The sequence below is a fragment of the Pelophylax lessonae genome, assembly GCF_965119305.1.
Source record: "Pelophylax lessonae genome assembly, chromosome: 6".
NCBI classification, from domain to species: domain Eukaryota; kingdom Metazoa; phylum Chordata; class Amphibia; order Anura; family Ranidae; genus Pelophylax; species Pelophylax lessonae.
The window spans coordinates 303,916,733-303,935,125 of NC_138773.1; the positions used below are offsets into that span (position 1 = coordinate 303,916,733).

The 18,393-nt window shown below is 40.3% G+C and overlaps 1 protein-coding gene across 1 annotated transcript in view; it reads right to left on the reverse strand.

The window, feature by feature from the left end:
* The window catches only part of LOC309557388 (sterol 26-hydroxylase, mitochondrial-like), a 69,215-nt gene that overhangs the window by 17,765 nt on the left and 33,057 nt on the right, over positions 1 to 18,393 (reverse strand). The window contains exons 2-5 of the mRNA XM_082260100.1: positions 9,436 to 9,626; positions 8,800 to 8,999; positions 1,134 to 1,331; positions 17 to 180 (exon numbers count right to left, since the gene is read on the reverse strand). Coding sequence (XP_082116226.1) covers positions 17 to 180; positions 1,134 to 1,331; positions 8,800 to 8,999; positions 9,436 to 9,626 — 753 coding nt within the window. The remainder of the gene's footprint in view (positions 1 to 16; positions 181 to 1,133; positions 1,332 to 8,799; positions 9,000 to 9,435; positions 9,627 to 18,393) is intronic.

Below are 18,393 nucleotides of genomic sequence, written 5' to 3' on the forward strand. Positions count from 1 at the left end.
TATAGAATGCAAATACCGTGTCCACTCCGGCCAACAGCAGCTCTGCCACACTGCCGTTCACCTCCTTATTGGTCAGTTTTCCACTAGACAGCAGATAGGTTAGGTACTCCCCCTGCACCTCCTCCCCACGGTCCAAGCGAGCTTGAATCTTTTCCATCTTCTGCTCGATCATCTTGTTTCCTATGGATTTACCAAAAGATGCCATCACTGAGCCACAAAAGGACCATCGGGTTACACATTTATTTCTGCATTCATCATTCATGTAAAAGCCAGCTCTGCACAATCTGAGCAAAGAGGGAGAGGAAGTGTGTACAGAGAGAGAGGAGAGAGTTGAAGAGAGAAGAGAGTGGATAGAGAGGGGGAGAGCCAGAGCTGGTCCAAGAAATAAATGCTTCCAATAAAAAAATCACGCCCACCAAAAGGCCCCCACATCCATTATTTTATATCATGATAATTAAAACTAAAATAACATTTTTCAGGAAGTCAGATTTACATGCAACAGCACCTTGTCTATGAGCAGCATTATATGACATACCACCAGAGATGTATAGTAACTAAGTAGAACTACTTCACTACTGTACTTAAGTACCGAAAGGCGGTATCTGGACTTTCCTGGAGTAGAATTTTTTTCTCCTACTTCCACTTTTACTTCACTACATTTTTTCGATGATTTCAATACTTCTACTCCAATACTTTTTTTTGTGCTGCATAGTTACTCGTTACAATTATAAAAATTACCACTGCCAGAACAGTAGATGGCAGGTTTCATGAAGCTCAAAACATGTGTATTATCAGCGCATACGAAAATAAATGCTACTGTATGTATAAATAAAAGCTGCATTTGAAATAATAAAAAACAATATGATGTTCAAACTTTCGACTTCTTTCTTTAATAACTACATAACACAGTACTTGTACTTTTACTTTCAGTACTTGAGTAGCAAATTTTAAAAAAAAAAAACTACTTGCAATACTTAAGTACAAAAAATGTTGAATACTTTAGTACTTCTACTCAAGTCACTTTTTGATCGAGCACTTCCACTTCTACTCAAGTATGGGTTTCGAGTACTTTATACAACTCTGCATACCACCATGTTACATTCATTTTTTATTTCCAATCTTAAACTACTCACCAAAATTAAAAATATTGTCCCAGTTCTCTAGGTAGAGTCTGTAATAGGGTAGTAAATTTTGGGTCCAAGCTGGAAGAATGCTCACATATATTGAATATTTCAACATGGCTCCAATAGAGTCGATAAATTTTTGAGACTCCGGGGGGATGTTTTTCTCCAGACAGCCAATACGGGTCTCAAATAAGATGTACGAAATTCCTAGAGGAGAAGCAGAAGAGAGAGATATACAGATTTAAATACAGGGATGCTTAATGCAGCATGAGTGCAGACATTTTTGGGGGCCTGCTATGAAGCTAAAAACTTAAGGAGGCGCAAAGTTTAACAATGCCACAAGGCCCATAAAGTGACCAAGTCCCAAGTAGGACTACAGAAAGTCACTCCTTCACGTCTCTTTTGCTTTACTGCATACAGTACGTTTAAAGTGTCTGTAAACCTCAGACATTAAATATGAACAAAATATATCCCTCAATAGTGTGTACTTGTCTCAATCCAGAGACAAGTACTGCAGCTTCCTTCCTCTGCTATAGACACGAGTCACTTCTGACAAGTTTTTCTGACACCAAGTAAAAAAAGGTGACAGAGGAAGGAGCTCCAGCACACAACCTGGGATTGTCAGCTCTGTTCCTGTGTGAAGGGGAGATTGGGGAGGGGGGTTCCCTTCCCTTCAATAAGCTCTCTGAGCTCCGCAGAATGTAACTACAGCTCCCCGACCCCCCCCTTTTTTTTTTTTATTTACAGCCCAGACAAGTATTATAAATTCTGGATTTTGAAGTGGTGTAGAGAAGAGAAGGCTACAGATATACAGGTAATACTTATGTAGAAGGATTTTTTAATCTCTGTGTATCACCTGAAGCCAGTCACTTCACTGGGGATAAGGGTTGACAACCACTTTAAATCTCTAGCAGGTTTATGGAGGACTGGAAATTAAAACAAATTTACTTCTATAGAAATGAGCCCTTCATTGGAGGAGTGAGACAGCCGAAGGTCTTAACCACTTGAGCTCTGGAAGATAAATCCCCCTTCATGACAAGGCCATTTTTTGAGATGCGGCACTGCATTACTTTAACAATTGCGCAGTTGTGCGACGCTGTATATAAAACATATCAAATTAAAAATTAAAAATAAATAAATCGAATTTCTTCAATAAATTTAGGCAAATATGTATTCTGCTACATATTTTTGGTAAAAAAAATCCAAATAAGCGTACATTGATTGGTTTGCACAAAAATTATAGTGTCTTTATACTATGGGGTATTTTTATTCATTTTTATACTAGCAACGTTGACGATCAGCGACTTATAGCGGTGCTGCGATATTGTGGCGGACATTTGGACACTGACACTTTTGACACTTTATGGGGACCAGTGACACAAATACAGTGATCAGTGCTAAAAATATACACTGTCACTGTACTAATGACACTGGCTGGGAAGGGGTTAACATCAGGGGCGATCAAAGGGTTAACTGTGTGCCTAGCCACTGTTTTACCACATTGTGGGAGGTGCCTTTACTAGGGGGAAGACATGGATCCATGTCCCTCCTTTGCAGAGACACAGGATCCATGCCTTCCCTCCTGTCAGAGCGGCGACCTGCCTTGTTTACATAGGCAGACTGCCGTTTTGTTTTTCTGCAGGATGATCGGTGGACATCGCATTCACGCCTGTTTCTCGGAAGAGCCGGATTATATATATAAGATCCAGCGCACAGGTGCCGCCCTGTAGCAGTAAAACTGCTAAAGGGCGGTCAGAAAGTGGTTAAAGAAGGTATGAAATAACCACTAAGTCTGTTCTAGGAACAGTAGGGTAGAGTTGCAACCTCTTGATGTACAGTGCTCAGCATAAATAAGTACACCCCAACAGATTTGTCAGAAATCCTTAACTTTCCTTTCAGAATCAACATTTTCTATGGGACATTATACTACAAAATACTCCCAGAAATGCCGGCCATTGATTGCAATCAAGATTTGGTAATTTGCACACACACAAAAGTATTTTTCCTAACAAATTCATTCAAGACCCTGTTGCAAAAATGAATACACCCCAATGAAAGTCTTAGGAGTAAGGCCCCTTTCACACAGGGAGTCCATCAGGCGGTGTCAGGGAAATGGCCGTAGGAGAACTGGCAACATTGCCAGTAATAGCAATGGACATTCCTGACTCAACTGACATAGCCCTCTGCTGGCCTGTCAGGGAAATGGCCTATAAAAGGATGCCATAGGATCAGACTCATTGCTGGATTATCTCTCAGCTTCCTGTGTTCTGTGCTTCCTGTTTCCTGTTTGGATTTCCTGTTGTGACTTCGGCTTGTTCCTGATTCCGTTTGATCTCCTGCTCCTGGTTTGACCCTTGGCTTCTCCCACTGACCCTGCTTCCGTTACCTACCATGGATGACCCCGGCTTGCTTCAAGACCTCGGATATTCTGATTGTCTCCTGTGCATGACCTCGGCTTGTACTACGGTTCCCGCTGCCTGCTCCAGTCCCAGACCACGGCCAGTACCTGTCCCCGCTACTAGAGACTATTCCTTGGCACAAGGTAGCCCGGCTGCTTCAGAGCCCTTGAAAGACATACTCTGCTGTGATTCCAGCCTGTTCCAGTTCGCTCTCAGATTGCTCCTGATTCTACCTACCTGCCTGCAGCTGGTAACCCGTGCCACTTGGGGCGCCACACCCTCTGTACCATCTCCAGGGGTGCGCCGCACTGAGCCGCAAGGGGAGCCCTCTCAGCACTTCGGCCTCGGATCAGGTAACCCTGACAGGCGGACTCCGTTTTTCTCAGCGGGAGATCGATCCGCCGATCTCCCGCTGAGCAGGCGGATGGCAGCTGTTCTCTGCACTGTGTTCGGAGACACAGCTGTCAGGTCCTGCTGTTCTCTACGTGGGAATAGGAGGGGAACGGAACGTCTGTCCGTTCTCATCCGTTCCGCTGGACGGATGCAAAATAGGGTTTCCATCCGTCCAGATTTGACGGATTGGATGTCAGCGGCTATCTCCGCTGACATCCGATGCCCCATAGAGATGCCTGGGGTGTCCGTTCAGATCCGCCAAAAAAACTGACAGGCGAAACTGAATGGTCCGCCTGTGTGAAAGGGGCCTAAAGCTAAATTTTAGACAAAGTCCTAATTAACAAGTTATTCAACTACAGGTGAGTCTATTCATTAAACAGGTGTCCAGCAGAAAGTTGATTATAAAAGGGTGTTACTTAACAAAGAAAACCCCTCCCATTTCATGTCAGCAATCGCACCACATGGAGGGGAAATGTCACAAGGTCTGAGAAAAAAAAAATTCTTTACACAAGAAAGGTTAGGGCTACAAGAAGACCAGCAAAGCTTTACTTATCAGAATACTGTAGCAAAGGTGATACAAAAATTTAACAAAGATGGAACTGCAACCATCTCACAGAGAGGTCCAGGCTGTCCACGGAAGTTAACACCATGACAGGAGCGTCTTCTGATGAGAAGGGTTGAAGAAAATTGCCATGCAAGTTCACTGCAGTTAGCTAAAGACGTGGAAAGCCAAACTGGGGCGATTGTTTTCTGGAATACAATACGGCGTACGCTGCAGAGGAATGGCTTTCATGGGTGTCATCCACAAAGGAAGCCTCTCCTAAAGCCCATGCACAAAAAGGCCCACCTAGAATTTGCCAGGGCCCATGCTGAAAAAGAAGAAGACTACTAGGACTCTGTACTCTGGAGTGATGAGATCAAGATAAATGTTTTTGGAACTGATAGCTTCAAAACTGTATGGCATCACAAAGGTGAAAAGTGCAAAGAAAAATGCATGGTGCCTACAGTGAAACATGGTGGTGGCAGTGTCCTTCTGTGGGGCTGAATGAGTGCTGCTGATGTTGGGGAGCTGCATTTCATTGATGTTATAAGTTCTCAGATATACTTCTCTATATTGAAAGAGAATATACTACCATCACTCTGTGCCCTTGGTCGTTGTGCACATTTTCAACATGAAAATGAACCAAAACACACATCTAAGGCCACTGTTGCATTACTGAAGAACAGGGTGAAAGTGATTCAGTAGCCAATTATGTCTCCGATCTGAACCCAAAAGAACACCTAATGGGGAATTCTGAAGCGACAAGTTGAGCATCACTCCCCATCCAGCATCCAAGGCCCCTTACACACAGGCGGACCGTTCAGATCCGCCTGTCCATTTTTTTTGGCGGATCTGAACGGTCCCCCCATGCATCTCTATGGGTCATCGGATGTCAGCGGAGACATGTCCGCTGACATCCGATCCGTCAAATCTGGATGGTTGGAAACCCTATTTTTCATCCGTCCAGCGGATCAGATGGGATCGGATGAGAACGGACAGACGGTCCATTCCCATCCAATTTCCCCATAGAGATATATGGGGCTCTGACAGCTGTGTCTCCACACACAGTGCAGAGAAGAGCTGTCACCCTCCTGCTCAGCAGGGGATTGGCGGATCGATCCCCCGCTGAGATAAACGGAGACTGTCATGGGGTCATATCCACTCTCCCTTCCAATTACCATCTGAGCCTCATATAAGTGTGGGTATGTATGGGGGTTTGCCCCCTCTCCCTTTTCTCCAATTCATATTATCAGCATAGTGTCAACTTCCTTATAGGTTTCCTTTAGATTTTTGCATCTTCTTCTGAGAAGTGGCGATTCGGGCCACGAAACGCGTTGAGCTCATGTTTTACATCCTACTACTATTTTATTACCACTTGGAATCCCAGTTTGTGATACTATGTATACTCCCCAATACTCTGAGCTCATGAGGTTTTAAATCCTACTACTATTTTATTACCACTTGGAATCCCAGTTTGTGATACTATGTATACTCCCAATACTCTACCATATATGGAATCCTACTCTGTTGACCTCTATGTAATTGGACTATGGGATCACTTATTAGCTCTCTTAATATGTAACAATTTCTTGCAAAACATTGTATATGTCATTTGAACTGTATGTACCAATAAACATGCCGATTGTTTTCTGCCAGCCTGGTCACGTCTCTCACTCAAAGTCCCAACCTCCTCTTCTTTTTATCTATTGAACCGGGATGAAGTCGCACGGCACTCCCACTGTGCGCCTCATTTAAAGTCCCAAACCTCCCCCCCCTATGCATATGTCGCCAACTTGTTCATTCCATGCCTAGAAAACTTGGTGCTGTCTTTACAAATCATGGAGGTCATACAAAATACTAGATGTAGTAGTTTTTTGTTGTGGGGTGTATTAAATTTTGCACCAAGTTAAACTGAAGATTTTGTAATCCAAGATATATTATTAACCTTACTTTCATGTAATGGAGCTAAATAAATGTTCTATAAAACGGAGTTTTGTCAAAATTTTGGAAATTGTTCTTGTGTTCATTGAGATATTGATAAAAATCTTACTTTTCAAAAGGGGTGTACTGTTAAACTTTCAGTGCAAAATAGAAATACATTTTTATTATTACAGGTCAAGAATTGTGAACTTTGAGGCCTCCATTGACCTTGCTACATATTGAGTCAAAACTCTTTCAGTTTGAAACACACATTGCGTCCATTGTTTGAGATGGTTTTGTTTGCCTGTACTTTGAGATGAGAAGCTGTGTCATTTGCCCCGAAAGGAAATTGTGTTTGTTAAACTTTGAATAAGAGAAACCAGAAAGATCATAAAACTATGTTCAGGCCATGAGACATTTTATCACACAATGGCCGAAACTCAATTTCAGGATAACACCTGTGTTCACCCATCCACAAGCAGGATAAGCTATTGTCTATATCATGAGGAGACAAACCAACGGAAACGGACAAAGGCTAGAATCTATCATTCATTTACCTATAAACCAACAGGGGGGTAGGGTTGTTGGAATCTACATGGAGTCAAATAAACATTGTCACTTAGAATGACGAGAACTGCAAATCTCAAAATGAATTTCATAAAATCATAAACTGATACAACATCTTTGCCCCATCATATACAAAAGGTGTTATGGAACTATGTTGTTATGACAACCTCCTACTGAGAAGTACATTATATTCTATCATATAGTAGTGTCAAATGGTCAGAAATTTCGCCCATATTTTATCATCCAGTCCAAATCATAAATGTACTGTTGTTAACATAATAATCCCTTAAATGGATAATACTCTAATTGGAAACAAACCATGTGTAGAAAAAGTTACATATACAAGCTGTTGTGCATCAATATATATAACTGTATATGTATCTATATAATTCTTACTGCTACTAATCGAAGTCTTGGGTTAAAAAGTAAAATCCAATATATATATATATATTACGTAAGATATATTAAATATTAGAATAGTGTTACCAAGATTAATCTTTATTCAGATACCTGGTGGATTAAATGGACGTCATAGATGAGAGCATGATTACATTTTATGTTTTTTTTATAATAGTCTTAAATGGAGAAATTTTTATTTAATTTTAATATACTGGTTAACCAAGAGGTGTCACCCTATGACATCACCAGTTAATGAATAAGATGTTCCAACCAATAGGAATAATGTTCCTCCCACTGGGTTTGGCTTATGATAATTTTTACTGCCCTTTTGTTCAACACAAAATAAAAAGAAATCAGAGATGTAATAGGACAACACAACACAACGGACACACACAAGACACAAGACACATCACACTTACAACATACACACTACTAACAGCCATGCATAGACTCATCTACACAGACGCCATCTTGGTCCACCATGTATCTGAACCTTTGAGGGACGACAAGCGAAACTCCTCCCTAATTGGCCACCATCTTGGAAATGCAGCCTTCTTAAGGAACCTGGTAACTACCATTCTAAATTAGCGGCCATTTTAAATATAGTAATTATGCCTTGCTGTTACTTGATTATTATTCAATATTGTTTATGTACTTCCTTAAATGTTTTACATTTCCTATTTAAAGGGTAACAAAAGTACAATCCCAGCCGTATAAACCATATGTAGATTTTTCTCTAAAGAGATGATTTTTGTTTTTATAACATTTTTAATATCAGATTAAGCGCATTATTTGCGATTTTACGTCTTCCGTTTTGCATGGCTTATTCTCACTTCATCTGCAGTGGAATGACTTTCGGCCATGTGATTCGCAGACTATTGTGGTCTGATTATATAGAATATTAATTTATGGTTCATACTACACCTGGGAAAAACATAATCTTGCTTTATTTTACTTTCATCGTTTAGCTAAATATCACATTGCATTTATCGTTTTAAGTTGGTATTTTATGTAAGGTTATCTCTTTGTGTCACTCAAGTATGATCATTTATGGTGAAAATATGTCTTGCGAATAAATATTCTTATATATATATTCCCTACTGTAGACTGTTTCACTAAGATTGGTATATGCTTTTAAAAAGAAATTAACTGATAAAAAAAAAAACTCAGGAAAATTACGTGGTATACTATGAGTGTCTGAACAAAATTGATTGGGTTTTGTTTTTAGTTATTAAATTATTTGCCGTAATCGGCTGGAGGCACTGCGTCATAAATTCTATTGATAGTTCAGACATCGCCTTTTAGTAATAAATTAAAAATAGTCAAATTTTATACCAAAACGCACAACAGTACTCATTTATGCTGAGCACTGTATAGGTCTCTGCTGGGGAGATATTTCCTTGCTTTCTGTGTGGTCATCGACGTGACCTCCATATTTTACCTACAGCCGCCTCACCTTCAAATGCGAATCGATAGAAGACGTTGGCGATGTCGTTCACCATGACTCCAGACGGCGTCTCTTTCCGCAAGGCATCCAGTGAGTTTACGAAATCTGTTACTACCTCGTTGATGGCCCCGGTGTACAGAACGGCCTCAGCGGGCTTCAGCATTCTCTTATTGAGCACAGTGCGCAGCGTGTGCCAGTGGTGACCCTCCCTATGGGGACAGATACAGCACATAAGTATTTGCCCAGTCTCTTAGTGCAATTTATATATACATTTCTACTCTTTTTTTTAATAAAATCTTTCTTTAAACAATTACAAATAGAATACAGGGTTTATATATAGCACAACGATTTGCGCAGCCCTTTACAAAATAAAATAATATGGGGGCAAGCCCCGATACAATACAAGAGTCTGTAGTAGCTGTTCCCTTTTAGACTGCCTTTCTCTAATTGAAATGCCACACAGAGCCGTAGATAGTTGGAAGACAAAAGGGAAAAGCCACTCCTTCAACTCATTCTGCTATGTGAGCTTCATCTTTTTTAGCGTTCTAAACAGTGGGCTATTTTCAACCATGTAGTTCTGATTAGATCCCTACAGATGACAAAGAGCCAGCATAGCCATTTATAGCCCAATGTCAGTGAACTCACTCGGTAAAAGGACCGTAGGCCAGGTTCCTAGAGTCTCGGTGAACTTTCCAGAGGTCCATGTCTACCCTCTTTGGATATTTTCCCTCCTGTCTCAGCAACGTCTCCAGGAGATCCACATCTGTTATGTAGACTGTTTTATACATTCCAATAGTGGATTTCCATATAGGCCCATATTTTTTCTTGAATATGTCCTGCAACACAGGAATTAAAGAGGGGCAGAGCTGTTAGAAATGAATGAAGTGTGCAGCAGCTGCTTGCAAGCTTTATTTGTGCGGGAGCTCCCAAAACAAAAGAGTAGAACCTTCACTTTATGTTTGACACCGGGAAAGCGGGGGTCAGCAACTCAGCTATCGCAATCTACTCATTGATTTCAGCAGCTGATGGGGAGATCACCACCAACCCTTCTGTATCGTCCCAGACCTGAGCTCAGAGTGCCAATGTGAATGCAGAACTGAGGGAAGTTCTAGGCTACTCCTGGTCTCCGACATGTCTTGTGATCCCTGCACTTGGCGTTGCTTGCGACCGACCCCCAGCCCTTCAGCATTGCTTGCGAACGACCCCCCCTGCACTTGGCACTACTACTGACCTTCGTTGGAAATCATTTTCTGCAGTAAATTCTCCACCTCATTCCGCCCAGCCTATTGTAAAATGACCTCCTCCCAGGATTGAGCCGTGCTCTGGCGCAATGTCACCCACCATGTCTACTGGATACAGCCAATAACAGCTCACTGTATCGGTTGGCTACCGCTACCATGTAATCACTGTGTTCAATCACAGTTGTACACAATGAAAGGCTTTGTTACATGCCTTTCATTGTGTATCTTTGGGATAAGCACTGTAATTGGTCACGGTTATCACATGGTACATACAGGGCCAATCACAGCCCATCTATCCATGTAATTAGCTGTGGCCAATATCAGCTCACCACAATAGTAAATACTATAAGGGAAAAAAAAATTATATATATATATATATATATATATATATATATACATACACATACATATACACACACACGAAAATATATATACACATACATACAGTGGGTACGGAAAGTATTCAGACCCCCTTAAATTTTTCACTCTTTGTTATATTGCAGCCATTTGCTAAAATCATTTAAGTTCATTCTTCTTCCTCATGAATGTACACATAGCACCCCATACTGACAGAAAAACACAGAATTGTTGACATTGTTGCAGATTTATTAAAAAAGAAAAACTGAAATATCACATGGTCCTAAGTATTCAGACCCTTTGCTGTGACACTCATATATTTAACTCAGGTGCTTTCCATTTCTTCTGATCATCCTTGAGATGGTTCTACACCTTCATTTGAGTCCAGCTGTGTTTGATTATACTGATTGGACTTGATTAGGAAAGCCACACACCTGTCTATATAAGACCTTCCAGATCACAATGCATGTCAGAGCAAATGAGAATCATGAGGTCAAAGGAACTGCCTGGAGAGCTCAGAGACAGAATTATGGCAAGGCACAGATCTGGCCAAGGTTACAAAAAGATTTCTGCTGCACTTAAGGTTCCTAAGAGCACAGTGGCTTCCATAATCCTCAAATGGAAGACGTTTGGGATGACCAGAACCCTTCCTAGAGCTGGCCGTCCGGCCAAACTGAGCTATCGGGGGAGAAGAGCTTTGGTGAGAGAGGTAAAGAAGAACCCAAAGATCACTGTGGCTGAGCTCCAGAGATGCAGTCAGGAGATGGGAGAAAGTTGTAGAAAGTCAACCATCACTGCAGCCCTCCACCAGTTGGGGCTTTATGGCAGAGTGGCCCGACGGAAGCCTCTCCTCAGTGTAAGACACTCAGTGTACTATGTGTACATTCATGAGGAAGAATAATGAACTTAAATGATTTCAGCAAATGGCTGCAATATAACAAAGAGTGAAACATTTAAGGGGGTCTGAATACTTTCCGTACCCACTGTATATGATATATACATACACACATTAATAAATTATATATACACACACACACACACACACACACACACACACACACACACACACAGTGAGGGGGAAACAAGTATTTGATACCCTGCTGATTTTGTATGTTTGCCCACTGACAAAGAAGTGATCAGTCTATAATTTTAAGAAAATCCAGAAAAATAAATGTATTTACATTTTTTTAAAATAAGTATTTGATCCCCTATCAATCAGCAAGATTTCTGGCTCCCAGATGTCTTCTATACAGGTAATGAGCTGAGATTAAAAAGCACTCTCCTAAAGGGAGTGCTCCTAATCTCAGCTTGTTGCCTGTATAAAAAGACACCTGTCCACAGAAGCAATCAATTAGATTCCAATCTCTCCACCATGGCCAAACAGCTGTCCAAGATTGCCAGGGACAAGATTGTAGAACTACACAAGGCTGGAATGGGGTACAAGACCATCACCAAGCAGCTTGGTGAGAGGGTGACAACAGTTGGTGTGATTATTCGCAAATGGAAGAAACACAAAATAACGTTCAATCTCCCTTGGTCTGGGGCTCTATGTAAGATCTCCCCTTTTGGAGTTTTAATGATCATGAGAATGGTGAGGAATCAGCCCAGATCTACCCAGGAGAATCTTGTCAATGATCTCAAGGCAGCTGGGACCATAGTTACAAAGAAAACAATTGGTAACACTACCATAGCTCCCAACTGTCCTTGATTTCAAGGAACTGTCCCTGATTTGGAACAAAGTCCCTCTGTCCCTCCTCACTTGTCCCTCATTTTGGTCTGCTCTATATAGTTGTATATAAATTGCACTATTTATCTTTCAAAAAGGGTTTCTTAGTGCTAAATCTTTCATCCAATTTCTAAATTGCTGCATTTGTAAAATTCAAAAGCCAGTATAAAGAAATAGTAGTGGTAAAAAAAAAGCACTTGTGGGTTTAAGTAATATTTTTTTTTTTGGTATTATTCTCCTTTAACCACTTGCCGACCGCTCACTTTGAGCGTACTGCGGCAAAGTGGTTCGTTATCGTCCAGCGACGTAGGTCTACGTCGCTGGACTCCTCCCCTTGTGGGTGGCGCGCACGCCGCTGGAGGCTTGCTCCCGCTGTATTCAGTCACAGCAGGAGTCGGGCCAGGGGAGGAGCGGCGGTGATCACCGCCGCTCTTCCCCGATCGTCAGGGATCGAGTGAGGAGGTACGCCCACTTGTGTAAACAAAGTGGGCGGATCTCCTAAGTGACAGGCGGGGACAGATTATAGGATTTAGCATAGCTGAACCTGCGATCTGTGTCTGTGTCACACAGTCACCTCCCCCCACACACGTCAGTAAGCACCAGGCATACATTAACCCCTTGATCACCAATAAAGTTAACCCCTTCCCTGCCAGTGTCATTTTTACAGTAACAGTGCATATTTATAGCACTGATTACTGTAGTAATGTCACTGGTACCCCCAAAAGTGTCAAAAATGTCAGTCAAGGGTCCGATCTGTACGCCGCAATGTCTCAGTCCCGCAAAAAAAAAAAAAAAAAAAAAAAAAAAAAAAAAAAACGCAGATCGCCGCCATTACTAGTTAAAAAAAAAAAAAAACCAATAAAAATGACATAAATTTCCCGTAGTTAGTAGCTGCGATAACTTTTGCGCAAACCAATCAAAATACGCTTATTGCGATTTTTTTTACCAAAAATATGTAGCAGAAAACAAATTGGCCTAAAATGTTAAAACATTTTGATTTTTAAATTTTTTTGGGGGGGAATTTCATATAAAAAAATTTGAAAAATATTGTTATCTTTTCAAAATTGTCGCTTTTTTTTGTTTATAGCGCAAAAAGTAAAAATTGCACAGGTGATCAAATACCACCAAAAGAAAGCTCTATTTGTGGGGAAAAAAGGACAAATTTAATTTGGGTACAGCGTTGCACGACCGCGCAATTGTCCGTTAAAGTAACGCAGTGCCGAAAATATGGCCTGGTCAAGAATGGGGTAAAATCTTCTGGTCTTAAAGCGGTTAAAAATACGCTCATTGAGAATTTTTTTGTCAAAGACATGTAGCTAAATACTTTTTGGCCTAAATATACGACAAAATTGAATATATTGGATATTTTTTAACTGTCAAAGTAGAAAAATATTGTTATTTTTTCAAAATTGTCACATTTTTTTATTAATATCGCAAAAAATGAAAAGCGCAGAGGTGATCAAATACCACCAAAAGAAAGCTCTGTTTGTGGGGAAAAAAGGACGTAAATTTGTTTGGGTACGGCGTTGCATGACCGCGTTGCATGACCGCGCAATTGTCAGTTAAAGTCGCACAGTGCCGAATCGCAAAAAGTGGCCTGGACGTAAAGCAGGAAAATCCTCCGGTCCTAAAGTGGTTAAAGGGTTGTGGCAGGGGGTGTGTCCTATGCTTATATACTTTTTCTAAGGATGTCCCTCGTTCCCATCTCAAAAGGTTGGGAGGTATGCTCTACACAGTGAAACACTATGAAAGCTCAAGAAAGCACATGTACAGGTCCGTCTAAAAGTTGCTAATGAACATCTGAATGATTCAGAAGAGAACTGGGTAAAAGTGTTGTGGTCAGATGAGACCAAAGTCAAGCTCTTTGGCATCAACTCAACTTCCTGTGTGTAGAGGAGGAGGAATGGTCCCTATGACCCCAAGAACACCATCCCCACCGTCAAACAGAGGTGGAAACATGATGCTTTGGGGGTGTTTTTCTGCTAAAGGGACAATGGATAGGGCCATGTGCCAACAAATCTTCGGTGAGAACCTGCTTCCCTCAGCCAGGGCATTAAAAATGTGTCATGGATGGGTATTCCAGTATGACAATGACCCAAAACACAAGGCAACAAAGGAGTGGCTCAAGAAGAAGCACATTAAGGTCCTGGAGTGGCCTAGCAACGTGGAGCAGTCTCTCTCGCTCTCTCTCTGTGGGGAAACGTGGAGCAGTCGTTCTCTCTCTGTGGGGCAACGTGGAGCAGTCTCTCTTTGTAAAATATAGAATATATCTAATATTCTAATATCTTTAGGCGTTTCGTTTTGAATAGCATTGATAGCCAGACTGAGTTAAAAACAAAGTGTGATTTTATTCAAACACACTCGGCATCAACAATACAATGTAAAAGGTATAACAGTTCAGTTCAGTGTAGGTAAAAATATAAGGAATAAAACAATACTTCTGAAAAATGTGTCCAGCTTGGAATCATGGCTGTATAGACATGTGTATGTTCCTCTATGTCCTTCAGTGTAAAATCTTCAAGTACAGGAAGAAGCAGGAAATGACGTCTCTAGGTTTCAGAGGCCAAACACCTGCTTAAGTTGCCAAAAAGTCTATGTATAGATTTGCGGAGAAGAAGTGATGTGTGTGATCTTTCCTAGTCTGTGTGTCCTCTAGTGAAATCCCAATCTCCTGGCAATCTTACATGTAGACGTCATAATCTCAACGCTCAAAACCTTGTATGACATGCATAACTTCTGCTAACATCAGTTATTCTATACAAGAGGAGGTACTAAACTCATATATGGACTTTGATTGACAAGCCCACATGTAACACTATTCTTGTAATGTTTCTTATGTGACTGATGTCATGTTACACCATATAACCATCATTTAAATAACTTGTATAACATTAAATACATACAAATACTATTAATTATGACTGGGATTACACTAATCCTAACTAACATTATTTAAATATATGTATTATTCCTCGTATTACATGGATCATGCCTATTCTTGACTTCCATGACATTCTATACCAGATACCTTATATGTCATCTTCCAACTAGCCACATTTTACTGTCTCAGCTCAGATGAAGAACTGTTCTTTCTTAATCACTGGAACAAGGTCATTCACACATATTAATATTATGATTAATCATAAAATCACATATATTTTGCAAGCTTGCTGTGAATATAATATAATTCCAATAAGTGTCGAATTATGAATTGGGAATACATATCTAACAATTCCCCCTGAATTATGATTAATCATATTAAAATAAATAAATTCACACAAAACATTTGTATCAAATGATCGAACACAATATTCTTCAGAACTGAACCAGCCAGAAATAACTCTCCTTCTAAACTCTTTTCTCCTTACTTTAGCTCCTCTTGGATCTATCTATTCAAATTTCTAAAATAATCATATATATTTTTAAATATGTATAACATAATGATAACCGATATCAATAATGATTATTGATAGTAATAATAATAATAACTAAATAATGTAATAATATATTTCCATATTTGTGTTTAATTAATATTTTCGCTCTTTGGAAATATACTTGTCATAACTTTCTAATTTTCTTCTTTTTTAAGAGTGATATATTTTCTTAACTTAGTAACAAAAGATGTTCTATTAACTAGCATGATAGTGAAATTTTAATTAAAAAATATTCAATAAAAAATAATAATGATAATCTTAATTTAATATAAACATTAGTTTCAAAATAATTGGATAATCAAAAATGTATATGTGAAAAAATAATAATGTTTCAGTCCTTATTTTTATCAATAGTAGATAAAGTTTCTTCTGATGAATCCTTTCTTCATGCAATGTTTATGAAATATGTTCTTCTTTAAGTTCTGTTAGGTTAGAAAAACCTTATTGAATAAGATAAAACAGTCATAAATATGAAGTATAAATCGTTCGTCCAATTTTCATCTCGAAAAGATCTCTTCTTCAACTTTGAATTGCTTGATATTATCTTTGCGCTTCTTAGGAGCTTATTCTCCTCCATATTTATTTGGTTTCAAATGCCATTCTGTAAAAGAAATGCAGTATAATTGCTTTGGCATAAACAATTTACATTATTCTTGTATCCTTTTTTCCAACAAATATTAAAACATTACAGGACAAAAGTTTCATGAATTTGTAAAACTATATGTGAAATAATACTTTATATGTTTCTTCAAGGAAAACTTCTGTATGAAATGTACTTTCCTTATCCTATCTAAAGCCTCGTACACACGCATCAATTATTGGCCGGGAATTTTTGGCCAACATCCGATCGGCCGATTTTCGGCTTGTTAGTATGATGCTTCCGACAACCGACTCCGACTTTTCGGCCGAAAAAAATCTGGTGTGCAGGCTATAAAATTTATGTTGGCCCTCAACACAACGGCCGATTTTCCGTCAGTCAGTACAGATTTCGGCAGACAAAAATCTGATGAGCAAGATTGGGCATGCTCAGAGATGAAAAAACACACGGAAAGTAAACCATCACATGACATCACTTCTGAAGTAGATTTTTGTTGGCCGAGAAAATTCGTGTGCAGTCTAGAGCACATTTCAACCAACACAACAACACTGTACAAAAGTCGGCCGATAATCGTTGCGTGTGTACGGGGCATAAGATGTCCTAAACTATAATACAAATGTACTGTGAAGTTTAGGTATGACAGAACGCAACATCTCCTTTTGGTCATGACACAAAATCTTGTTTTTTACAAACAAAGAAAGGTTTTGTATCACCCCAGAGATGACAACGGACTATGCCTTTGTTCTCATCTCTATAAAATTAGAAATATGCATAACTGTTTTCTGTGTTGAAGCACTTATTCTAGTGTTAGACTGTTCTGCATTAACAAGTACTGGTTCAATACCTTTCTCAGCTCTTATCCTGGAAACATCAGATACAGCTGTATAAACATGTACTGGTGAGGTTCCCTGAAAATGTCTTGTTACATCTATCTGAATGTGTTTAGATGACAAAGTTCTAAACCAAGGGTCTTCAAACTAAGGCCCTACAGCTGTTCAGAAACTACAATTCCCATCATGCCTAGTCATGTCTTTGAATGTCAGAGTTTTACAATGCCTCATGGGATGTGTAGTTCCGCAACAGCTGGAGGGCCGTAGTTTGAGGATCCCTGTTCTAAACCATTGACAATATTTTTCTCGACATTCTCTAAAACCATCTTTCTCAAGAATATCTTTTAGTGAGCAGTCGGATGTCTCTAATATGATTTTGTTTGATTTCACTATTGTCAGAGAAACGGCCATGCTGCAACTGGCAACTCCGCCAGTACTTCCAATGGCCACAATGGACTCAGGCCAAAGACTAATTCACTGGCCTATAAAAGGACTCTGCTCAGCCCATCAGATTGCTGGATTGTCTTCAGCTCTTCATGTTTCCTGAGCATTGCTACTTCCTGGATTCCAGTTTGACCCGGCTTATTCCTGACCTGTCTGCTCTCTCTCCTGGCTTTGACCCTCGGCTTCGTCTGACCATCCCTGCTCCAGTTTGGGTCTCCCGTTATCTGATCTCGGCTTGGCTCTCGGACTTACTTCTTGTCTACCTGCCCTCCAGTACCTGATCTTGGCCTTCCCACGGACTTGTCTGCTTCTGGCCTTCCTGCTATACCTTTGGCTTGCACCTGTTGCAGCTTCCTGCCGAGCCCTGTGTTTGGCCGCCGGCCGGTCTTACACCCACTGCCTGGTTGTTCCTGGTTCCGCCTTGGACTGTCCGGTGTATTCCTGCCCAGCACTGTGCTAGAGACCACCTGTCTACCATCAGGACCCTGCCGGCAACCAGTGCTTCTGTGGGCGCTGCACCCTCTGTCTCAACCCCAGGGGTGTGCCGCACTCAGCCGCAAGGGGAGCCCTCTCTGCATCTCGGCCTAGGATCAGGTACGTGACAACTATGCTCTCTGTGGCTTTAATTGCATAGTAAACACTTAGCAGTTGCTTTACATCCGACTCAAAAGTTTTTTCCAAAAATGATAAAACTCTGGAGAAATAGGCAATTATTTTCTCCTTGCCTTCTTTTAGTTGAGACAACGTTACTGAGATTGCATTCTCAGATACATGAGTTTTCAAAACAAAAGGTGCTTCAGAACAAACTTCTATTGTACTTAACATTGGAGCATTCTGCAAATCTTTTTTCAACACTTCAAAGGCATTTTTCCTCATTTGGACCCCATTGGTCAACTATATTACCTTTATTCCTCAAAACATTATATGGTGGAATAACTTTCTCTGCGAAACTGTTTACGAATCCTCTACAATG